The 24230-nt window shown below is 58.3% G+C and overlaps 2 protein-coding genes across 4 annotated transcripts in view; both read left to right on the forward strand.

The window, feature by feature from the left end:
• Gpr107 (G protein-coupled receptor 107) overlaps positions 1-9055 on the forward strand; it is a 51784-nt gene extending 42729 nt beyond the window's left edge. For both annotated transcript variants that reach the window (XM_048344959.1, XM_048344967.1), the window contains 4 exons: positions 2266-2315; positions 3873-3956; positions 4942-5063; positions 8898-9055. In XM_048344959.1, the coding sequence (XP_048200916.1) occupies positions 2266-2315; positions 3873-3956; positions 4942-5063; positions 8898-8994 (353 nt within the window). In that variant the 3' untranslated portion in view covers positions 8995-9055. The remainder of the gene's footprint in view (positions 1-2265; positions 2316-3872; positions 3957-4941; positions 5064-8897) is intronic.
• Positions 9056-22533: 13478 nt separating this feature from the next.
• Ncs1 (neuronal calcium sensor 1) overlaps positions 22534-24230 on the forward strand; it is a 34752-nt gene continuing 33055 nt past the window's right edge. The window contains exon 1 of one of the 2 annotated variants that reach the window (XM_048344987.1): positions 22534-22861. In XM_048344987.1, the coding sequence (XP_048200944.1) occupies positions 22798-22861 (64 nt within the window). In that variant the 5' untranslated portion in view covers positions 22534-22797. The remainder of the gene's footprint in view (positions 22862-24230) is intronic. The other variant, XM_048344977.1, reaches the window with a different exon arrangement.

Below are 24230 nucleotides of genomic sequence, written 5' to 3' on the forward strand. Positions count from 1 at the left end.
CTCATCTGGTAGCTGGCCATATGGCAGAGGGTGGTCCTAGCCAGTCCTCTCATTGAACATGCAGTGTGAGCAGAAGACACAGATGGTTCCTATCAGTGGGCGAAGTGCTCCGACCCTCGGTGCTCTGACTTGTCCAGTGTGTCTCAGCTTCTTACCTGTGACACTTCCCTCACCCCCAGATAGGAGTCATCCTTCAGCCTTTCCCCATCGGCACCATCTGCTGAGCATCTGACTGGCAGGATGGTAGCCATGACTGCCAGGACACTGCTTATACCCCAGGCTCGGCACAAGTCAGGAGCAGTTACTTTGTAGTAACTTAACTGAAGGAAAGATGAGAACCAGAGAGATTTACTTCTTTAAAAAGTCTCCCAGGGGGGCTGGGGATATAGCCTAGTGGCAAGAGTGCCTGCCTCGGATATACGAGGCCCTAGGTTCGATTCCCCAGCACCACATATACAGAAAACGGCCAGAAGCAGCGCTGTGGCTCAAGTGGCGGAGTGCTAGCCTTGAGCGGGAAGAAGCCAGGGACAGTGCTCAGGCCCTGAGTCCAAGGCCCCGGACTGGCCAAAAAAAAAAAAAAAAAAAAGTCTCCCAGGGAGCCAGGTACTGGTGGCTCACGCCTGTAATCCTAACTACTCAGAGTCTGAGATTGGAAGATCGTGTCCGGGCCAGTCCAGGCAGGAAAGTCCATGAGACTCTTAGCTCCAGTTAACCACCAGAAAACGGGAAGTGGTACTGTGGCTCAAGTGGTAGAGTGCTAACCTTGAGCTGAAGAGCTCCAGGGCAGTAACCCAGGCCCAGTATTCAAGCCCCACAACCTCTCTCTCTCTCTCTCTCTCTCTCTCTCTCTCTCTCTCTCTCTCTCTCTCTCTCTCTCTCTCTCTCTCTGTCTCTCTCTCTCTCCCTCTCCCTCTCTCCCCTCTCCCCCTCTCCCTCTCCCCTCTCCCCCTCCCCTCTCCCTCTCCCTCTCTCCCTCTCCCTCTCCCTCTCTCCCTCTCCCTCTCCCTCTCCCCAAGGATCTAGGAATGTGGCTTAGTGGTAGAGTGCTTGCCTAGCAGGCATGAAGCCCTGGATTCAATTCCCCAGCACCACCTATATAGAAAACGGCCAGAAGTGGTGCTGTGGCTCAAGTGGCAGAGTTCTAGCCTTGAGCAAAAAAAAGCTCAGGGTCAGTGCTCAGGCCCTGAGTTCAAGCCCCAGGACTGGCAAAAAAAGTCTGCCAGTGGGGTTGGAGGTGTGGCTCAGTTGGTAGAGTGCTAGCCAGTGAGCAAAAGCCCCAGGTACCGAGTTTTGAGTTCAGGTCTCAGACCTAAAAAAAAGTCTCCCAGAGCAGTTTCAAGATGAGCCATTTGGTGATCTGTTGACTGGGACCCCCTTCTTCCCACGCTGTGTGTGTGCACCTGCCAGCCCCTTCGAGCTCTGGTGGACATGGCTGATTCCCCAGAAAGCCTTCCTGGCCCCGCTGTGGTCCTTGCACAGCTGGTCATCACCTGGAAGATAATTTATGATTCCCAGAATTTCTCTCCGAATCCTAAGCTTGATTGCTTCCCCCCCCCCCCCAATGATAGGGGGAGGAAATCCGAACCTTTGCCACCCACAGTCCCATTCTTAAACGGAATCAGTAATTGAATGCTGTTAAGCAAAATTAATTTGCCTCCTGCAAGAGGGTGTGATGAATGGGAGGCTGGCTAATGGGGAGGGAGCCCGGCTGCCCTCTGCTCATCAATATTGCAGAGCCGTGGCTGTGTCCGGAAGTTGGATATCCTGGCCGGGCTGACCTTGAGCACTCCTGGCAGGCTGCATTTAAACAGCATATTAGGAGGCACTTAATGAAAGCCGAAGTAGAATTTGCCAAATGCACCTGAGGGTCAATTGAACTTGCCGCCTTGGTTGGTGGGAGGTCGCCCAGATGGTGCCCTGGGCAGCCTGCAGGGGGCAGCTCTCACGTCCAGTGGCAGGGGGCTGATGTGTACCCCTTTCCTTCCTGATTGTGGGGAGAACTACCCAAGGTTTCCTTTTCAGTGTGGACTCAGCCTATGGACTGAGACGAGGTCTGAGCAGGACAAGGTTTTGAAAATGAGAAAAGCCAGGTGCCATGGTATATGCCTGTAGTCCCAGCCACTCAGAACTGAGGCTGGAGGTTCACTTGGGCCCAGGAGTTTAAGACCACCCCTGGGTCCCTTAGTAAGGTCCCGCCTCAAAACGAGTGAGGGAGTATATGAGAAAAGAAGCTAATGGACTTCTCCTTTTCTTTTTTCTCTCTAGCTGCTATTAACTTAGCAAAGCTGAAACTTTTCAGACACTACTACGTCTTGGTGAGTAAACCAAGAACCCTGTGTTTATAAAGGAGACAGGCAGAGATGTGGTGGGAGGAGCCCAGTCCGCTGGCCCCCGGGTGGGCTCCGCTCACTCCTCGCCTGTCTTCTCGTGGGAAGCAGAAGCCCAGGATATTTGTGAGGTGCTGTAACTACTTAAAAGAGCACTGCGTGTTCAGTGTGCAAACAGAACCATCAGGAGTAAAGACCCCGGGCAGCCCCTCGCTCGGGGAGGCTGCCTGCCGCCCCCCGCCAAGGCGCTGCCTGCTGGCTGGCGCCCCCCACTGGCCCGCTCAGCTCACCCAGCACCTGCCACCTGCTCCCCTGACTCCCTTAGGAAAGCAGGGTGCCCCGTGTGCTCCCCACAGCCTTTCTTCTCCCTTCCTTCCCATTCCCAAGCAGGAAGCTGCTTCCATGCCGTTTGGATAACATTTCTAGTAGTTTTAATTAATAAGCGTCTCCCTTACAAAGCCTGCCGATTTTGTGAAAATCAGACATGGGACAGTGAGGGACGTGGTGACTCCGCAGCATTCCACCACACCAGACGTGCTCTCACGTGTTAGGGCTGTCACTCTCTGCAGTGTGTCTGACATGCGTCTTTCAGTGTTCACTTCCTGGCTCCTAAAAGAAGTTTCCAGGTCTCCCATCTGTGCTTGTAGCACTGACGATCCCTGAACAGTTCTGTCCAGAAACTTGAGTAGGAAAATAGAGGCAGACAGTCCACCCACCCCAGGTTTTACTTTTTATTTTTTGGTCAGTCCTGGGTGTTGGACTCAGGGTCTGAGCACTATTCTTGGCTTCACTTTGCTCAAGGCGAGCACTCTGCCACTTGAGCCACAGCGCCACTTCTGGCTTTTTCTGTGTCTGTGGTGCTGAGGAATCGAACCCAGGGCTTCATGCAGGCTCAGCAAGCACTCTACTGCTAAGCCACCTTCCCAGCCCCCCCACCCATGAGTTTTGCCATCCTCCAGACCAGGTGTCACCAGAGCCTTTCTTGACACTTGTAGTAATGTGGTGACAGCCTCCATGCCTGGCCAGATGACGGGCCTGCCTCGGCCGCCTGCATGCGTCTGGCCCGCTGCATATCCTGCACTCAAGGACAGACATGGAGTCCCCATCCCAGTGAGGAGAGGTGGAGGCCTCCCCCCGGCAGTGCGTGATTTCAGCCCGTCCTAGATCCTCAGTGTTTGCACCTGTAGGCGATGGCACCAGAAGGCTGTGTTGGCCTGTGGGGCATTGATTCCTCTATTGTGACTGCCAGTGCTTCCTCCCAGCCTCTGCCGATAGGAAGCTGAGGGCGCACTTGCGGGTAGCCGGGGAGGGGGTGGGGCAGCCGCATACAGGGGTTGCCCTGCCCTGGTGGTGACTGTAGTCAGACAGTGACTCACAGGGGCTCTTTGGGGCTGAGGCATTTTTGAATTGGCCCCATGTCAGACAATTTTCTTTGGGTCATTCTGTTTTCTGTTTCCTAGTTCATTTGTAAGAGCTAATTGCTGGGGAAAAGACGTGTACTGTGGTTACTGTTGATTTTTCTCCTCGTTGCTTTCGTCACCATAGATTGTGTGTTACATATACTTCACCAGGATCATCGCGTTCCTCCTCAAGTTCGCTGTGCCGTTCCAGTGGAAGTGGCTCTATCAGGTAGGTCGCGTGCTCTTGAGGTAGGGCGGGAGCTGAGTCGCAGGCTTGCTTCTGCTCTCTGGAAACAACCCTGAGGACCTCCCATCACTTTTCCTCTAGATTAGTTGTTCCTCCGGGAAAGCTGCTGGAGTGCATGAGAAATCTGGAAACAATTACAATCCTGGTCCTACTTTTCGCTTTTAAAAATCTTTGGGGAAAAAAGAAAGCCCCAAGCAGAGAGAGTAAGATTTGCCCAGTGTAATTAGAACTTAGATGAGATGTTGCCTTTTCCTTCAGTTGCAAAGCTTAAAGTAGCTTAGAATACAGGGCTCCTTTCTGTGCAATTATTATTATTATTATAGCAATAATATTATTCTAGACTTCTCTTTTTTTGCCCATCCTGGGGCTTGAACTTAGGGCAAGGCCTGGGCTCTGCCCCTGAGCCTCTCAGTGCTCAAGGCTAGCACTCTACCACTTGAGCCACAGTGTCACAGTATTTCTTTACAAAATTGTAGAATTGACTAACTTCCACGGGGCTCACCATATGATTTAGAGGCCCTTGTTGTTGTTTTCTGTCTTTTTTTCAGGGGAGGCAGTAGTGCTGAGGTTTGAACTCAGGGCCTCACATTTGAGCCGTGCCCCCAGCCCCAAATCCTTTTTTCTTGAAGAATTCAACTCAGAGCTTTAACCACTATAGGTCAGTAAGGGTTAAAACAGTCTCCTAAAGGCACCAGGGTAGGTGGGTATGGTGGTCCCCACTTGGAACCCTGGCACCCAGAAAGGTGAGGCAGGAGGACTGTGAGTTCAAGACCAGCCTGGTTATATATTGAGACTTCTTCTCAAGAAAGAAAGTGGGGTTCCCGGGGAGACTGTTTACGTAGTGCCTCCTCAGTGTCGACTTAGAGTGGGGACCGCTGAGTTGGTAATTGGCAGGCAGAGATGCTGGGGACATGGCAGATTGTTTCTGCTGCTTTCTGATGACCTGGGGTGATTTCTAAACTCACAGCTCCTGGATGAAACTGCCACACTGGTGTTCTTTGTCCTGACTGGGTGTAAATTCCGTCCGGCTTCCGATAACCCCTACCTGCAGCTGTCTCAGGAGGAAGATGACTTGGAAATGGAATCTGTGTAAGACACCTCTTCCTCCCTTTCTTCCTTCACCTGCTCCCTTTATGTAGGGAAGCAGCCCCGGGGCGGGGTGGACGCAGCCCTTCCACACTCCCCAGCTCCTGGGGAGGCGACAGGGGCACGAGCCCTAGCCAGCCCCTGCCCTGCCTTGTTAGGACCGAATGGCGGGACTCGCCACTGTAGGGGTCATCACTGCTCTGCTCCGTGCTGCAGAGGCCAGAGCGCGGGGAGCCCGCTGACCGCAGGCTGCCAGGCCCACCGTCGGTGGCTCCCGTCTGGAAGTCATTCGGCTCCTGTGAGTCTGCCACTCTCCCAAAGACCCTGTGGCGGGGGCCTGGCCGCTCACAGCCGCCACGGCACCTCTGACTCCTGGCTTCCATGCGGGGCTCTCGGGTCCCGTGTCCCGGGAAAGGGTGGTCTCTTCCCAAAGATGAGTGGCAAGGAGTGTCTTTGTGTGGTGGCCCGCCATTGCTGTTGGATGGTCAGTTCTAGGCTGAGGTCCCTCGTGCTCCCGGGGGGCCACGGCGCTGCTCTGGCCTGCAGCCTTCTGCCTTGTCATGGATCAGCACTCGCCGGGTCCTGCCTGGCTGCCAGGGCAGCTGGCGTTCGGCAGCTCTTCGTGCTGGCTCTCCAGTGGCGCGGGAGCGAAGTGGGTTCCGCGGGTGGGCCCTGGGAGCGTGTCTCCGTGCAGAGTAAGAAGCCGCGTCTCTACTCACAGTGGGGCCAGCAGGAGCCCTTGCCACAGGGAGCCAGATCTGAGCATCGGCCTGGCCCCCGCTGGCTGGTGATCAGGCTCTGTGGCTAACCCCAGACGTCATGGGGAAAGATTAAGGGCGGGGAGGAGGGAGGGTGCCCAGGCCAACAGACTTGGGAACTAGAGGGAAGAGACTCAGGCTCAGAACCTTTGTGGGCCATCAGTTTACCCTCCTGGGACAAGGAGAAGAGCACTCCTCTTGAGCAGTGTTGTCGCATGGAGCAGGTTGCCTGCAGGGTGGGGGCGTGGCCAGGGGCCATGCTTGCAGTCTGGCCCATGGTGGGAGGCAGAGTGCCTTAACTCAGCGAGGAAATTGAATCGGGATATTGGTTTGGTGTTTCCCTTTAGCCAAGGGTGCTACTGGGCACAGAGGGGCAGGACAGGCTTCGTCCCTCCTTGGGCCTGCCCATTTGGCTGAGACGCATGTAAAAGATTCAGCAACCTGAGAAGTATTCGATGAGATTGTAATGAGCAGATCCGGTAGCACCTCCTGTGCTCCACACAGCTTCGATGATCTCGTTATTTCTGTGCCTCGGAGAAGTGCGGGGAGAAATGTCGGGATGAGCCCAGGGCCAGAACGTTGCCTCCCTGGGCTCCGATCCAGAATGTCACCCTTGGGATGGGTATCAGCCCTCCGCTACGCCCCACATGGCATTCTGCGGGTGGGAGCAGGAGAGCTGAGATGAGGGTCGTCTCTCAGCCGGGTCCTTCCACATTTCAGCTCTGAACGTCGACGTGCCCAGGGCTGCTTCAGCCCGAGCCATCTGACTGCAGCCTGACGGGCCGAGAGAGCTGTGCGCACGTGGCGCAGGGGCTCAGGCTGTGCCGTGAGGGGTGCCACTCGGGTGCAGAGGGACGGGGAGGCAGCCTGGGCCTGCCCGGCTCTCCTCCACACCTCTGCTCCGTGTTCCTCCGGCCTTGCAGACTGTCCTGTTCCCAACGGGCTAGCTACTCCAGTCCCTGCCCCGACCTTCAAGGAGTCACGGGGCTGAAGCCTCACACGCGCTCCCATGAGCTAGGGCGGAAGCCAGCTTTGGTAGGACGGGCGGCCGAGAGGTCGGCTCACCCCCATCCCCACAGTGAGCCCCAGGTAGCGCGGCAGGTAGGCACAGTGCTGGAGTCTGCACCGGGCAGGCAGCGAGGAAGTGAGCTGTGGAGCAAGAAGGGTAGAGCTCACTTCCCACCACAGTGTGGGGTGCCAGCCTAACTCCCCCCACCCCCCACCCTCACTCCATGCTCACGGCCTCCACTGTGCTGCATGCGAATGGTGGTCTTGGCATAGGCCACTGGTCCTATGTTGGGTACTGACACCTATCCCCTTCGGGATTTGGATGGAATCCAGCACCCCAGGGAGGGGCCTGTGAGGCTGCTGGAACCCCACTGTACCCCACCTAACATGTCCCCTGGAGTTCCCTCAACCCATATTTCCATCCTCCCCTAGTCTCCAGCTGCAGTCCCCACACCTTGCCCCATTTCAGGACCCATTCTCTGTCTGCCCATGTCCTCTTGAAGCTGTGCTCTTCTCCATCTTGCCAAGCTTCCCTCTCCTGCCTTGCGCCGTGCATCGACCCAGCCCCCACCGTGCCCCCCTTCACTCTGGGACAGCACCCTCCCCTCCGATGGCTGTGTTCTGAGCTGTGTCCAGCCAGTCAGCCTTCTCTCAGCTGGCAGACGCCCCTGTGCGCTGTAGAGAGCCTGTGACATGCAGATCCCTGCCTGCTGCTGCCATCGCCCAGTAGAGAATGCGCTAGAGCAGCAGCCCGGGGCTGTCATGGCACAGGCGGGCACAAGGAACCCGCTTGGGGGAGGAGAGTGCAGGGCAGCCAGGTCCTGTCTCCTCTGGGTCCCCTGCATGGAGAGGGCCTAACCCTGGGCACGTTTCTTCCTTGGCCTCATTAAGGTGCCATAGGGTCCCCCGGCAGGTGCAGTGGGGATGGCAGTGGGGTGGCTGGTGTGCAGTTTGATGGCACGAGCTGGTTTTGCTGATGGGGAGCGCAGGCAGGGCGGGCGCTGTCTGTTGGCCTGGCTGCTCCTCAGGCCACAGGAGGCCTGCGCTGTGTCGTCAGGCCTCCCCTTCATGGTTCCCATGGGACTCCTCAGCACCCACACTGACAGCCCGAGGCCCCTCGCTGGAGCTCACAGGGTATTGGCCCAAAGAAGCCAGTGCCCAGGTGCCCAAAAAGTACTGGCACCTTCCTCCAGAGCTGGGGAGCGGTCAGGACGTGGCGTGAGCCACTGTGGCTGGCTGGCGCTGTCCTTTCTGACTGGGAATTGCGTGTGACAGTCCACCTGTCTGCCATGAGTGCCACTTACAAACTGGAGGCCATGTTAGTGTCTGGTGCCGTGCCTCCATGTGGTTTACACACTACATAGAACCCAGGATTATTGGTTCCACTATCGACAGGGCTCGTTTCTCCTCTCTCACGAACATTCTGGAAAGTTCCTTATTAAGCCCAAGGAGGTCAAGTGACCTGGCCACCCAGGAGAAAGACTTACCCGGGTCTGCTAACTCTGACATTGCTTCTCTCTTTATTTTTTATTTTTATTTTTATTTGTTTTATTTATTTTTTTGCCAGTCTTGGGCCTTGAACTCAGGGCGTGAGCACTGTCCCTGGCTTCTTTTTGCTCAAGGCTAGCACTCTACCACTTGAGCCACAGCGCCACTTCTGGCTTTTTCTGCTAATTTGGTGCTGAGGAATTGAACCCAGAGCTTCATGCATGCAAGGCAAGCAAGCACTATACCGCTAAGCTACATTCCCACCTTTTTCTTCTCTCTTTAAAAAAAAACAAACAAACTCAAACTGGCACTGTGATTTGGGGGCTGCTTGCTTGCTTATGGTTGGTACTCTACCACTTGAGCCACACCCCCAGCTCAGCTTTGCTGAGTAATTGGAGAGGGAGTCTCGCAGGTGTTTGTGCTCGTGCCAGCTCGGAACGTCAGGTCTCAGCCTCCTGAGTGGCTAGACTTCCCGCATGAGTCACGGGCGCCCGGCCTGCCCGACTGCCCCGAGGCACTCTGGTGGAGGCCGCCTTTGCCAGAAGACCCACAGGGCCCCTAATTGGTTTCTTCCCTGTTCCAGGGTGACCTCGTCAGGAGCGATGGAGAATGTGAAGAAGGTCAAGAAGGTGACCAACGGCAGCGTGGAGGCCCCGGGGGACTGGGAAGGCACCGCGTGACAGCCGGCGCCCAGGCGCTGTCAGAGTAAACTTCTAATCCTTCTTAGTCCCGTTGGTGAGCAAGAGCCGGTCCCGACCGTGAACTCTGGGCTCCTCTGGACGGTGACCCGCAGAGCTCGTGGCCAGAAGCGGCGTGTGGACCCCTCCTCGGGCTCGTTTGGGGAGCCATCTGCGGCTGGTTACACACAGCCAGGACCGTCCTTCAGGGGAGGGCGAGGAGGAGGGTGCTTGTCTTGAGCTTACCTTTCTCTGTCGGCAGCCTGACTTGGGCATGGCGGCCGCGGGCAGCACAGAGGCCCAGGGCGGAGGGGCGGCGGCGTGTCTGCGCAGCACCCAGCATCCCCCGGGGGACATCGGCTGTCCCTGGAGGACACCGTGTCATTGAATTGGGGAGGGGGGACATCAATGCAATCCTTTTAGAAAGCAAAGTGCACACCCCGTGTAGCAGGCAGCACCTGGCAGGCTCCTGACCCTGAGCTGCCCCAGCCCCTGTTCCCGGTTGTGACAGTGACAGGGAGCTGGCCGCGGGGCCAACGCTAGCAGGTCGCTCAGCGCCATGACCCTGGGACACAGCCCGGGGTCCCCTCACCAGTACCTCTCGATACGGGGAATACATGCATCTCTAAGCCAAACAGTGTCCCGCGGGCTTTCCCTGGAGGCCTGCAATGGCCACCGCCACCTCCGCAGCCCATGTCCTTCTACGATCAGAGCCCGGCGAACCAGGTGGCAGCCTCCTTCCGGAGCAGTGGGGGCAGGAAAGGCAGTGCCAGCCCACGCTTCAACACTGAGCACAGGCCCGTCGGTGCTGAGCAGCCGGGCAGGACGCAGGAGGAGGGGCGCCACAGAGAACGGTCCCCACGCCCCAGCAGCCAGGTGCATCACAGCTATTGGCTCTCAGATCAGGGGTGTGGACCTCACCGGAAGCAGAGGGTCTCATCCGGGCTTCAGCTTAGGGAGTCGAGGACGCGGTGGCAGCGTCCCCGAGGGAGCGCCGAGCTCTGTCCCTCTGGACACAGCAGGAGCTCCCGGCTCCAGTGTGATGGTAAAGCTTCCAGAACTCCACGCAGCCTGCTTGGCTTGCTAGCGAGCTGCACCTATGACAGGGCTGGGCCCCCTGGGGTGCAGTCAGAAGCCCTAGGGTTTATGGGTGGCCCTGAGAACCCTCTCCCACCCCATGCTGGCCTACGTCACGTCCTGTGTGGTGGGTGAGGCACATCTAGAGGCCCTGATGCACGCGAGTCCACATTGGCTTGGGGCTCCGCAGCAGGAGGAGGGCACCTCTGTCGCCCCGACGCGCGCTGCTCCCTGCCAGCGGGTTCTTGACGAGGCCTAGACAGCCAGCAGGAGCACCCAGCGGGGACGCCTCGCTTCCGGGAGGCAGAGGCATGGGAGCTAGGGAGCGCAGAGCAAGGGCCCATCCCCAGACAGCTTCAGCCTGAGGCCTCGCGTGGGAGCCTCTTCCCCCCGCGCCTGCGCGCCCGCATGCCTCCGCCCTCGCTGCCGGGATGGCTGCGTGGTCCGCTTGTAGTCCCAGCCTTGCGGAGCAGAGCGGAGACGAGGCTGGTGAGGAAGCCCCATGGGAAAGCCGGCCCCCACTCGACATTCTGCTGCGCGTCGTCTTCCTCCCCGCCATCGCTGGCTAGCGGTCACCCGTGCTCGGCTCTGCCCTTGAGCGAAGGCGACTGACCGCCGCGTCTTCCTGCGCCTTCCTGGCCGGCCTCAGCCCTGGGCTCATCGAGCATGGGGCCGGCGGCAAAGCCGGGGTGCGCACCGGAGCCGCTGCGGTGTCCTCCCTCTCCCCGCGCTGCGGGCGCTGCGCACCGGCTGAAACGACGGCGAGACGCGAGGACCGGCAGGCGCCCAGGGCCCCACTTTCTGCAGCAGCGCGTTTCCTAATGGTCACCAGGACTCCGGCCCCGCAGGTGCTTTCTCCACCCCCGTATGTGTCCAGCCTCCTGCCCGCTGCCCCTCGGGGTGGTGACGTGTGTGAGTAGATCCGCAGCCCATCAGAAGTCTCTGTGCTGTTTCACAAGCCCTCCTCCCCCCTCCCCCCTGCTCCCTCTGCACTCCCCTTCCTTTTTCTCCTCTCCTTTCTCCTCCCGCTTCTCCCCTTCTCCCCTCTCCCTCTTCCCCCTTCTTCCTCCCTGCACTCCTCCTCCCCTTCTCCCCCTGTCCTTCCCTTCCTCCCCTCCCCCTGCACCTATTGATTGCACGCCGCTCCGCCGGCTCTCCCGGCGGCCTGAAGGCTTGCTGCATTGCAGCTCTCCAGGCCCCTGGCTGTGTGCGCAGGACCCCGAGGAGAGGGTGCGCCCCGCCGCTGCTCAGGGCCCCTCTGGAGCCTCCCTCGCCCTAAATCCTGTCTTGCGTTAGTGCTTGCTAGTCGTGCAGACCAGGGAAGGCGGGAAGGCGCCCCTTCCACTTGCACCTGGCGTTGAAGGCTCGTGGAGCCCCGGCCGTGCCGCCGGCCGTTGAGCTTCACACCCCAAGCTGCTGCATTTCAGGGGAGATGTCAGTGCTTTCTGCAGCCCCGTTTCAGCCGCTCCCTGCACTCTCTGCACGGGACATCCCCCCAGTGGGTGACATCCAGCCGTGGCCCTCGCCTCTCCCCGCAGGGTTCAGCACGCTCATGCTTCCATGACGCGTGGACGTTGACTGGTACCTCTTGGTTTCTGACACGGTGTATATTTAGAACACGCTGCAAGTTCTGAGGGATGACTCCACATCCTGTCTCCCAGGGGAGTTCTCCTGGACAGCAGGCTCCACATCTCTTGAGAGACCGCGCCCTCGGGCGGCGGAGCGCAAGCAGGGCCGGGAGGCCTTGCTGGAGTTGCCTGGGAGCCGGTGGGGGCGGGGAGTCAGCCAAGAAGCGAAGGGCCGAGGGGAGCAGCCAGCCACCTCCTCAGGCAGCTCTGGAAGATGAGGATTGCCGTTTGGAGTCACATGACTTTGCTAGAAGCCAGCCTGGAACGCAGAAGTAGGCCTCGCCATGGGGGAGGCGGGAGCGGGCTCAGTATTTTTAACACAAATGGTCATTGAGTATTTATGGACACGGGTGCCATGGGTGGGCGAGCTCTTGCTGTGCCGCAAACGTGTACAATAAAGATTCTGTGCCAGGAGCGCGTGCGAGAGCCGGAGATTGAGCCCCGGCTGTGGCCTCCCGCCCGTCTCTCCCCCTCCCTCCGCAGTCCTGTGGGACTTGGGTCCTTGAATTTACTAGTGCTCGCACCACTCCCCCAGCTGCAGGGGTGCCTGCTGAGCCCCACAGCTACCCCCTTCCCTCCATCCCCGGGGCCTGGGACCCGGACCCGCCACCGCTGCCGGACCAGAGGGCCCCCGACCACCTCGCGCGCTGCTCCCCAGGCTGGACCCTCCACTCCTGCTTCCCAGCCCTCCGGATTGCTGCTCAGCCTCCCGCTGTTGTGTTTCAGAGGCACACCAAACGAAGTCGACTCCCCAACCCTGGAAACATAAGCCGCACCACACGATGGGCTCTGGTGCTTGATGCTTCCCTTTTCCCCTCCCCCTCCTGGCCCGCGATGTTCGAGTCCCCCCCTCCCCCTCCCTCATCCCCCGCTCACGGCGTCACGGCAGCCAGGGTGACTTCCGAAGCACCTGGTCACTGGAGAGAACCGTGCAAGTGAGAAGGGCTGTGTGCCCGCGGCTCACCTCTCGTCCAGCTCACAGGAGCCTGAGACCTGGAGGATCACGGTAGAAGCCAGTATAGATTCTGGTTTTCTCAGTTGCCTTGTCACAGCACCAAAAAAAAAGCCAACCATCTCAACCGTGCCTCCAGTCCTGCCTTTTGCTCCTTGCGGTGGAGATGGCGTCTCATGGGCTTTTCTGCCCAGCCTGGCTGCCCTCTGCAGCCGTCCCTTTCCCTTCTTTCCCCTTTGCCTGTGGGAGCTGCTTTTGTACTGTTGGCAGTGACATTTCTTGTAAATACCAGCCTTTATTTAAGCATCTCCTTCCTAAAACCTGCAGGTTTTGTAAAAACAAAATTCAGATATTAATTTAAGGAATCCCACATAGCAAAAACTGTTGAAAAATGACAAGTGTACTCAGCTCCAAGGGAAACAGGCAGGAGGACCAAGAGTTTGGGGCTGGCCCGGGCTACATAGCAAGATCCTCTGGGGGAGTGAGGGGTGTTGAACGCTTCCCAATTTCCAAACGTATTACAAAACTACAGAAGTCGAGAGGGCATGGTACCTGCCTAAGTGTAAACATATAGATCGAAAATAATGATTGCCTAAATGTAAGTGCTCAAATGTCAGACTCTTAGCAGAAAGCAGAATCGTCTTGAAGCCCTCTTGACATGATGCCTAACACAAGCAGCCAAAGGGAAAATAAACTGGATTTGGTAAGAATTCAAGTATTTCAAGAACGAGAGCCGGGCTCTGGTTTCTGTAGTCCCAGCTACCCAGGAGGCTGGCATCACGAGCCTTCAGTCCTCCTGCCTCTCAGCCTTCCGGACGCTGAGATTAGAGATGTACATCACCATGCTCCCGGACGATTGTCAAACCTGAGATTATGCAACTTTGTTTTCTGTTTTTAAGAGTTTTGTGTCTTTATGTTTCACTTAAGTCCTTTGAGTTTGGGGTTTTGTTTTGCTTTTTTTTTTTTGTAGTTTGTTTTTTGGCCATTTCTGGGCTTGGAAGTCAGGGCCTCGGCGCTGTCCCTGAGCTCCTTGTGCTGAAGGCTAGCACCCTACCACTTCAGCCACAGCGCCACTTCCAGCTTTGTGTGTGTGTGTGTGTGTGTGTGTGTGTGTGTGTGTGTGTGTGTGGTTAATTGGAGAAAAGGCTGGCTTCCAACTTGGGTCCTCAAACCTCAGCCTCCTGAGTAGTTTGGCTCACAGGTGTGAACCGCCGGAGCCCAGCTTGAGCTGTTCTTGATATACCATGTGATTAAAGCCCACCTTTATCCTTTTGCACGTAGATGCCTGCATTTCCCAGACCGCCCTTTCCCCCCCCCCCCCCCCCCCCCGTGCACTTGAGTAGGCATCTCTACTAGATACAGATGGCCAGCGAGTGCAGGCAGGATGCTCACCAGCCTTGTGGGCAGAGAATGTAAGCGAGACCCCAGTGAGAGACCGCTTCACACCCACCGGGAGGGCGGCGGCACCTGCAGAGATGGGAAGGCTGGAACAGTGCTGGTTGGAAATGCGGTCTAGCAGTTTCTGTGGGGAGTGGAGCTCTCTTGGCACGCAGCCTCGGGGAAGGAAAGCACTACACAAGCACATGTACGCAGAAATGGCCATGACATCTCGGTCTAACAGCCTCCACGGCGACGCAACCTCAGTCTAACACGCCTTAGCATTTTTTAAGGGACCTTTTTCCTATTTAAAAACAAAACAAAACTGGGGGGCTGGGAATATGGCCCAGTGGTAAAGTGCTTGCTGTGTGTACATGAAGCCCTGGGTTCGATTCCTCAGCACCCCACACACATAGAAAAAGCCACAAGTGGCGCTGTGGCTCAAGTGGCAGAGTGCTCGCCTCGAGCAAGAAGAAGCCAGGGACAGTGCTCAGGCCCCGAGTCCAAGCCCCAGGACTGGCAAAAAATAAAAACTGGAAACCGCCCAAATGTGTGGTTTCTAGTCCACTTTTTATTGCTGTGGCAAGACAGCTGAGAGGACGAGGAGAATTAATTTTGACTCTTGTTGTTTCTGGGCCTGTGGTGAGATGCTCACCTCCTGGCAACCAGGAACCAAATGGAGAGAAAGAAGGAAGGAGGGAAGAAGAGAGGAGACCATATGCTTTGAAAGCTCACCCAGTAGTCCTCCCATCATTACCTATGAGCTCCTCAGTGGATTAATCCACTGATGGGGTTAGGTTAGCACCCTTAGGATACAGTCACCTCTCCCTTAACACCCCCAACTGGGGACCAAGCCTTCAACATGTGAAATTCTGAGGCCCTTGTTTTTTTGTCTGTCTGTCTGTGCCAGAACTGAAGCTTGAACTCAGGGCCTAGGCAAGCTCCTTGAACTTTTTTTTTTGTTCAAGGCCAGTGCTCTGGCACCTGAGCCACTGTTCCACTTGCAGCTTTGGGCTGGTTAGTTGGAGATAAGTCTTACGGATTTTCGTTCCTTGGTGTGTTTTGAACTGAGATCTTCAAGACTCAGCCTCTTAGTATTACAGGTGTGAGCCACTGGCACCTAGTTTGAGGGTTTTGTTTTCTTTTTATCCAAACCATAACATCTAATTGAAGACGGATAAGTAAAGTTGGGTGTGTCATACCCTGAGATAATACTCACCAATGAAGGGATAAAATAGACAGTGCTGCCGCATGCATGGCACCTTGCACTGAGGAAAGAAGGGTCAAGTTCCACCTCCTCCATCTCCGTCCAGTGGCCCGAGCCTTGTTCCCCACTCTTCACCAGCCCTGTTGCGTGCATGGAAGTTCCCAGTAGACAGCTCTAGAGAGACAGAAAGTGGATTCAATGATGTCTGGGCTGGGGGAGGGATGAAAGCTCAGGAGTTTGAGCATCTTAGGTTGTGTGATTAAAATGCAGAATTTGTGACTATTGCACCACTCTGGATATCCTGAAACCGGGAGTAGGACGGGGGGGGGACGGACCTGGGTGTAGCCCAGTGGTGGGATGTTTGCCTGGCCTGTACAGGTCATGGCTTTGGTCCCCAGGACACCCGACCCCCCAAGAAGTGGAAGGGTATGGAGTATGCGGTATATGTTTAAAAATAAGAGACAGGCCAGACACCACTGACTCACGCCTGTCATCCTAGCTACTCAGGGGGCTGAGAGTTGAGGATCGTGTTCAAATCCAGCCCCGACAGGAAAGTGTATGAGACTTATGTCCAATGAACCACCAAAAAGCCCAAAGTGGATCTGTGGCTCAAGTGGTACAGTGCCAACCTTGAACAAAAAAGCTCAGGGACAGTGTCCAGGCCCTGAGTTCAACTCTGGTACCAGCACAAGAACAATTCCATTCAAGCCAATCTGAACCAATGAGCTTGGCCCTCGGGTCTTAGCTAGGAGGCAGTGGTCACTCTCAGCAGGACTTGAACACCAAGCAGGACGCTCAGCAGCTGCTTGTAGCCAGGTTGAGGACCTTAATGGGAATGGTCTCAACACCACGGAAGCAGAAGCGGAGAGAGAACAGCCCAGCCGATTGTCGGTGAGTCCTGGATCTAATCTTGCCTGGAGGCAGAGGCAGTCAATACATTCCCTTTAGCCAGTGGGTCAGGCTTCTGTGCCGGTGGAGTGTTTCAGCAGATAATGTGACTGCACTGGGGAGGCTGAGGGACTTTCCCAGGGCCTAACATCACCCGTGGAGGGCTCCCCATACAATGCTGAAGCAAAGCCCGGTGCCTAGTAACTCGAGCTCCTAGCCACTTAGAGGGATGAGAACCAGAGGATCTTGATCTGAGGCCAGCCTAGGCAGAAGAGACGCCATCTCCAAAATTTGCCAGCTAAAAGCCAGGCTGGAGACATGGCTCAAGTGGTAGAGCACCAGCTGAGCAAGCAAGCCGAGAAGCCCTGAGTACAAATGTGACATCAGCACAGAAAAAAAAAAAAAAAATCTGGGTAGGCAGCCCCATGGGACTTAGAAAGCCTGTCCCAAAGGGGCCCTGACCCCCATCCCAGCACAGAGCACAAGGGGGCCAAAGCCGTCCTCTGCCTGCCCTCGGCCTCCAGACCCTAGAAAGCCCACCGGCCGGTGGCCATGCTGAGTTCTAGCCATGCTTTCCTCCGTGTGATGGCTCTCTCCGGCCCTGGGGAGGCACTTCCGAGCGTCCCACACCCTGGTGACTTAGAATTGTGAAGAAGGCTGGGGATGGGGGGGGCGGGGAGGGGAGGTCCTGGTTGCCCTGGCCTTGGCCCTTCTGGGCATCCATGATCCTGCCCGCCTCGGTCGGCTGGGTAGAAGCCAAAGCTCAACCTCTGGCTGGTGGGTGGGCGGGGACAAGTTGGTGACAGGTGTCCTTAGCCTCCTCTCTGGGCCTGACCTCCAGTTGCCAACTCACACCACCGTCTGTCAGGAGCTGCACAGAGGAATGTAGCTACTCAGGAGACCGAGATCTGAGGACCGTCGTTCAAAGCCAGCCCCGGGGGGGGGGGGGGGGTTGCTGGGAATATGGCCTAGTGGAAGAGTGCTCGCCTCGCATGCATAAAGCCCCAGGTTCGATTCCCCAGCACCACATATACAGAAAACGGCCAGAAGTGGCGCTGTGACTCAAGTGGCAGAGTGCTAGCCTTGAGCAAAAAGAAGCCAGGGACAGTGCTCAGGCCCTGAGTCCAAGCCCCAGGACTGGCAAAAAAAAAAAAAAGAAAGTGAAGGGCAGAAGACACAGCTCCAGGCCCCACAAAGGCAGCCTGCGGACACTCCCCCCATGTTCCCAGGCTTTCTGGGCCCTGTCCCTCCCCGGCCACTCTCCAGCCTCTGCACACGTCCACAGCTGCCTGCCAGTTCTCACCACCGCTGCCTTTGCTCCCTAGCGGGGAAGAGTGGGCCGGAGGCAGCAAGCCAGAGCTGTGTCCTGCCTGCTGTCCTGTAATGACCACCTGCGGATCCCCTCCCCCCTACCCCTCCCCCCCCTAGCCCTGCCAGCCAAGTCCCCCACAGATTCCTGCCTTTGTGTGTCCATGTGTGCCTGTGTATCTGTGTGCCAGTACTGGGGCTTGAACTCAGGGCCTGAGCACTGTCCCTGGAATCTGTCCCTGAGCTTTTGTGTCCAGGGCTAGCTGGCGCTTTGCCACTGGAGCCACAGGTCCACTTGCATCTTTTTGGTGACTAACTGGAGATAAGAGTCTCACAGACTGGATTACCAAACAAAGAGGCTCAGATCTCAGCCTCCTGAATAGCTAGGATGACAGGCCTGAGCCCATGGGTGCCCAGGCTTCCGTGATGTCTTTGAGGTCTGCATTTGTGCCCGTCAGTAAATTCCTAGCCTGGAACTGTGGGGTCACATGGAGCAGACTCAGCCGGTCAGCCAAGCCACGCCCACCACAGCCCCTCTGACAAGGGAGGGGACCCCCTTCCAGGCCACACACTTGCCAGGAAGACTCCCCACAGAGCCGCACCCCCACCCCAGCACTAAGGCTAGTAACTTTTTTTTAATTTTTATTGTCAAACTGATGTACAGAGAGGTTACAGTTTCATAGGTTAGGCATTGGATACATTTCTTGTACTGTTTGTTACCTCCTCCCTCATTCCCCCCTGCCCCGATAGTAACTCTTTGTCAGGGCCCCAGACTTTCGAAGTTAATCTGTGAGATACAATGTGATCATTGCAGAGTTACAATGTGTGCTAATCAGCTCCCCAAGGTTAAGCATTTGATTCTTGTGCTTGGACACCTTAGAGCATTCCCTCTAGCTCTTTGGAAGGTATATTAACATGAATAGCGGGGCTCCGTGGCTCGCACCTGTCATCCTAGCTACTCAGGAGGCTGAGAGCTGAGGATCGTGGTTTGAAGCCAGCCCAGGGAAGGAAAGTCCACGAGGCTCTTATCTTCAGCTAACCACCAAAGAGCCAGAAGTGAGGCTGTGACTCACGTGGCAGAGCTCTTGCCTTGAGTTAAAAGATAAAAGCTCAGGGACAGCACCCAGGCCCGAGTTCAAGCTCCAAAACTGGCACGCGCACACAAATAATGTAAATTACGTAGAAGTAATTCTTCAGATCCCCTCCCCCACCACACACACGATTGGGAGGGAGCTCACGGGCTTAGTGTGCTAGGCAGGTGCTCTACCCCTGAGCCGCACTCCTGGCTTCTAATACCGGTATCCAGCCTTCTCCACGACTTCTGGTGGCCACATTTGCACTCTCTTCTGCCAAATAACACCTGGGTTGGAACCCGGGGCCTCAAGCATGCCCAGCTGGTGTTCTATTGCTGAACCACACCTCCAAGCCTGGCTTTTTGCTAGTTAATTGGAGATGGAATCTGGTGGACTTTTCTGCCTGGCCAAGCTCTGAACCTCAATCCTCTGGCTCTCAGATGCCTGAGTAGTTAAGATTGCAGCACTCAGCTGAGATCAGCTGTTTTTAGTTGTCATAGGTGCGTGTCACACCTTTCTGTGCCCCACTTCACGTTCGTTCTAGTTCTAGCCATGTTGCTGCAAATGGTAAGGTTTCTTTCTTTCTTTCTGGCTGTGTAATAGTTCATTGTGTATAGACAGCACTTTTTCTTTCTTTCCTCCTCCTCCTTCTTTTGCTGGTCCTAGGGTTTGAACTCCGTTCCTGAGCTTTTTGTGCTTTTTTTTTTTTTTTTTTGGTTGGTCGTGGGGCTTGAACTCTAGGCCTGGGCACCGTCCCTGAGTTCTTCAGCTTAAGCCTAGCGCTCTACCACTTGAGCCACAGCACCACTTCTGGTTTTCTGGTGGTTCACTGGTGATAAGAGTCTCGGGGAGTGGGCTGGGGATATGGCCTAGTGGCAAGAGTGCTTGCCTCGTATACATGAGGCCCTGGGTTCGATTCCCCAGCACCACATATACAGAAAACGGCCAGAAGTGGCGCTGTGGCTCAAGTGGCAGAGTGCTAGCCTTGAGCAAAAAGAAGCCAGGGACAGTGCTCAGGCCCTGAGTCCAAGGCCCAGGACTGGCAAAAAAAAAAAAAGAGTCTCGGGGACTTCTCTGCCCTATCTGGCTTTGGATTGTGATCCTCAGATCTCAGCCTCCTGCACAACTAGGATTACAGATGTGAGCCGCTGGTGCCTGGCTGGACCTCCGTTTTTGCCCAGGGCTGATGTCATACCTCCACCTCCCCTGTATCTAGGGCGACAGTTGCACGGCCACACTGGGCTTGTTGGTGCGAATGGAGTCTCACAAACTTTTTTGCCTAGGCTGACCTCGAACTTTGAGCCTCCCAATGTCTGCTTCCTGAGTGGCTTGGAGAATAGGTGAGCCTTCCCAAAAATCACATGAAATACTGTAAAACTAAAGGAGCAGGGTTTTAGATTGCTAGAACAATCTGGGGGCTTTGGGTATGAGAAGGCCCGTTTGCCCAGAGGAAGAAAGAGTCGAGAGGAGATGATATTGTGGGAGTGAGGCCACAGTGGCCCATTACCTTTGGGGCCTGGTGAGTTTGAGGTACCTCCATAAGGCATGGGGTTCATAGACTGAGATGTTGGGAGGGACAGCTGGGGAGCGCTGGGGACCCCACAGGGGATGTGGCGGTCTACCCAGTGCTCTGCCTGTCCCCCATCCCTGCCATGCTGAGCTGGCCCTGCCAGTCCCTCCCTCCCCCTCCCCCTTTTCCACAGCCACTTGGAACAGGTGCTGGGCCTGTCACTCAGCAGCCAAGGGGCAGAGCCCTGGGCTCCCCCTCCCCTCCCCTCCTGCCTCCGCCTCCCTCCCCCAGTCCTGTGGCTCCAGTGTCCCCGGGGTTCCTGCATTAAAATTAATCCCCTGGGAGAGGTTAAGAGGAGGAACTTAATCCAGCTGTTCAGAGGCAGGGCCTGGGGGAGGTCTTCACGATTAGGAAACCGGACTTCGAATAAATATTATTATTTTGCCAGTCCTGGGGCTTGAACTCAGGGCCTAAGCTCTGTCCCTGAGCTGCTTTTGCTCAAGGCTAGCACTCTACCACTTGAGCCACAGCGCCACTTCTGGCTTTTTCTGTGTATGTGGTGCTGAGGAATCGAACCCAGAGCTTCATACATGGTAGGCAAGTGCTCTACTGCTAAGCCACCTTCCCAGCATATTATTAGTAATAGTATTAGTGCCACCACAGAGCTTGAACTCAGCCTCCTGCTGTCACTTGGCTTTTTTGCTCAAGGCTTGTGCTCTACCACTTGCGTCACACCTCTGCCTCTGGCTTTGTGCCGGTTGATGGTTCATGGATTTGTCTGGCTGACTGGCTTCAAATTGCGATCCTCGGATCTCAGCCTCCTGAGTAGCTAGGATCGCAGGCGTGAGCCACCAGCTTAAACCTCTTCTCTATCACTCATGCACACACACACACACACACACACACACACACACAGTATGTGGCCTGGCCTGGTTCCTTCTGGGCTGTGTGCGACCCGGCCTGGCCCATCTTCCTTCCCCTCCCTTCCTCCCTGCCTCAGGATGTTGCTCACACAGCCATCCTCAGCATAGTCTGTTACCAGGGGGGTGAGGAGGACACGGGGTCCTCTGCCTGCCTGTGACCTCTCCCGTCCTCACCAGAGCCCCCAGGGGGCCTGCCCAGTGCCTGGCACACAAAGGCTTGTGGGTCAGCACCTGGGTTTCTTCATTCCTGTCTTGTCTTTGGTGCCAGTACCGGGGCTTGAACTCAGGGCCTGGGTGCTGTCCCTTGGCTTTTTCTGCTCAAGGCTGGAACTCTGACCCTTGAACCACAGTGGCTCATTGGAGATAGGGGACTCGGACATTTCTGCCCAGGCTGGCTTTGAACCTGAATCCTCAGATCCCAGCCTTCTGAGTAGCCGCCAGCCAGCGCTGGGCTCAGCACCTGGTTTTCTGCAGGGCTCTGGTTCTGGCCCCCGGGGTCTACCATGCCACCAGGTCCTACATGCTGGGCTAGGCTGCAGCGCTGAGCCATGCCTTTCCGCACTGGTCCTCACATGGGGACCTCCTGGGCCAAGTGTAAAGCGGCTCCCTCCAGCCAAGGGCCCAGCCCTGTTTCCTCCTGTCCCTGCCAGCCTCTGGGCCTGGCCTGGGCAGGGTGTGGGGAAGCACGGGCACCGGGGCGTGCATTTGGAGGGCTAAAGGGCACTGGTACCCTGCTGGGGCCTCCCTTGGCCTTCCTCTAGCCCCTGAAGTCCCACAATGAAAAGGTAGGGAGCAAGGCCCTGCCCGTGGCCTGTTCCTAGCTGGAAGAACGTGCTGGCATTTCTGCAGGGGTGGCCAGGGAAGGCCAGGTTGGGCTTCCTTTCTTGGGCTTCCCTCCCCAGCCACTCACAGGTATCAGGGTCTGCAGCTCCAGCCCGGGCAGGCACTGCCACCGGGCCCAGGGAACGGGGACAGCAGGCCTCAGCCGCCTGGCCTGGCCTGTGCCCTGGGGAGCGAGACTGGCTCCCGGGGAGGGGACCTGGGCCCCAGGCCCCTTGCACAGCCGTCACCCCCGGCCTCTGACCTCAGATCATTGAGCACCCCCGCCTGGAGTCCTGGATACGGAGGGCCACCCCCCTGGGGTCCGGGGCCTGACCCCCCCTCCCTCCCCCGTGGGTTGGCGCCCAGGGCAACTGTGCCGGTCAGCACTCAGGGCCGGCCCCAGCTTGGCACCACAGTGCCCGGCAAATCCGTGGGGAACGAACGAATGAATGAATGAATGAATGCGTGAATGGGTGAGGGAAGGAGGGAAGGAATTTCGCTAGAGGGGCCTTGGCCTGATGCAGGTCCGACCCGCCCCGAGGCCAGGGGTGGGTTGGAGGGGACGGGCGGTCCCCGCCGGGGGCGCACGGAGGAGAGGGGCGCGGGGCGCGGGCGGAGTGCGGGGGGGGGGCGGGGGGGGGTGGCGCTGAGCGGCGGCTCCGGGTCCACCCCTGGCGCCGGGTGCGGGCGGGAGGCGGGAGGCGGGGAGCGCAGGGCGGCGGCGGCGCAGCGGCAGCGAGCGTGTGCCGCGCAGCCCGGTAACCAGGGACGACCGCGGCTACCGAGCGGCGGCGGCGGCGGCCCCGCAGCGCCCCGGGCCGGAGCCGCGCCCCGGGTTCCCCCCGCCCCCCCTCCCCCCGAGCCCCGCAGCGCCCGGGCCCGTGCGGGCGCACGAGACAAAGGCGCGGCCCGGGGCCCCGCGCCCGGCCCGCTCGGCTCCCGCCGGCCTCCGCCCCCCGCCCCGGCCCAGCCCCGGCCCAGCCGCTCCCGCCGGGCGCCCCAGCCGGGTCCGGCCCGGGGCGGGGGCCGCGGGCACCGAGGATGGGGAAATCCAACAGCAAGCTGAAGCCCGAGGTGGTGGAGGAGCTGACCCGGAAAACCTACTGTGAGTGCGCGCCGGGGCGGCACCCCGCGACCCCGGGGTCCCTCCCCTCCCCCACGGCCGGGCGCCCCGCGACCCCGGCGCCCCTCCCCTCCCCCACCGCCGGCGCCCCGCGCCCCGGCATCCCTCCCCGGGCCCTCGGCGGCTCCGGGCGGCGCCCCGACCCCACACCTGGCCCTATTGTTCTCCCCTCCCTCCCCGCCCCCGCCCGCCCGCCCGAGGTCCGCAGCCCCGGGGCGCGTGGGGGGCCCTGCTGGGCGGCGGGGGGGGGGGGGGGGAGAGGCCCAGCCGGGACCGCAGGGCCCGGGGCCCCGGGGCGGGCAGGATTCGCGGCTCCGTGGCCCCTGCTCGCCTCTGGGCGCAGCGGGAGGCGCCCGTCCGCAGGGGCGCACCGGCCGGGCGTTGGGGGGGCCCCCCTGGAAGGAGGACCACTTCCGGTTTCCATGATGGCCCAACTTCGCAACTCCTCCCCTGCGGCCGGCTCTCCCCCGGCGGGGTCCCCCCCACCCCAGCACCCCCGGGGTGAAGGGCAGCGGATGGGGCGCCCCGGCCTGGCCGCGTGGCGTGGCCTGGTGGCGGGCCAGGGCCCGGGTTGGGGCTGGAAGTCCAGGCTGGACACGGGCGCCCGCGGGCTCAGTCGACTCTGGCCGGGAAAGCAGCTCGGAGCCGCTGTGCGCGGCGGCTCTGCAGTCCGCCACCCCCCACTCCATCTTTTGGGGCACCTTTGCAGGGCTGGTCAAGTCCATCTGCCTCTATTACCCTCTCCGCCTGCGTGGTTGGGGCAGAGGGGGCTTTCCTGCCCTGCCGGCGCCCCGGTGCTGGCCCTCGTCCTGGGGAATTGTCCAGAAGCTGCCTGCCGGCTCGGTGCCCTTTCCAATCTGGCCATTATTTCGGGAGATTCGCTGGGCTCTTGGAAGCTCAGTCCAGATGTGGTCGGGTGACCGCAGCAGCTGCCTGCGGGGTGGGACCTCCGGGGCTTCTCCAGGGAGGGGGGCATGGGCTGCCCCGGCCCCCCACCCCACCCCACCCCATGAGTCCTGGAAGGGGAGGGAGCCTCCTGGTGGGGCTGAGGGAGGCCAGGTGCTCTGGTAATGGAGGGTCATGCGCTTTGCCTCATTAACACACGGGCTCCACACTAGCAGCCTGGCACCAGCCCCACTTTGAGATGAGGAAACTGAGGTGGTTTGCCCAGGGTGCCATGGCTGATCTCCAGGCAGAACTGCTGCGAGTGGACCCAGGTCCATTGCTGTAAAGCCATGCCCAGAGAGAGAGAGAGAGAAAGACAGAGACGGAGCTGGGAGCTCACACGGGGAGCTGTGGTCCTTTCCTTAGCTCGGGCTGAGGGTGGGGATGGGGTGGCCCGTCCTTTGAT

The sequence above is a fragment of the Perognathus longimembris genome, chromosome 1 (genome assembly GCF_023159225.1).
Source record: "Perognathus longimembris pacificus isolate PPM17 chromosome 1, ASM2315922v1, whole genome shotgun sequence".
NCBI classification, from domain to species: Eukaryota; Metazoa; Chordata; class Mammalia; order Rodentia; family Heteromyidae; genus Perognathus; species Perognathus longimembris.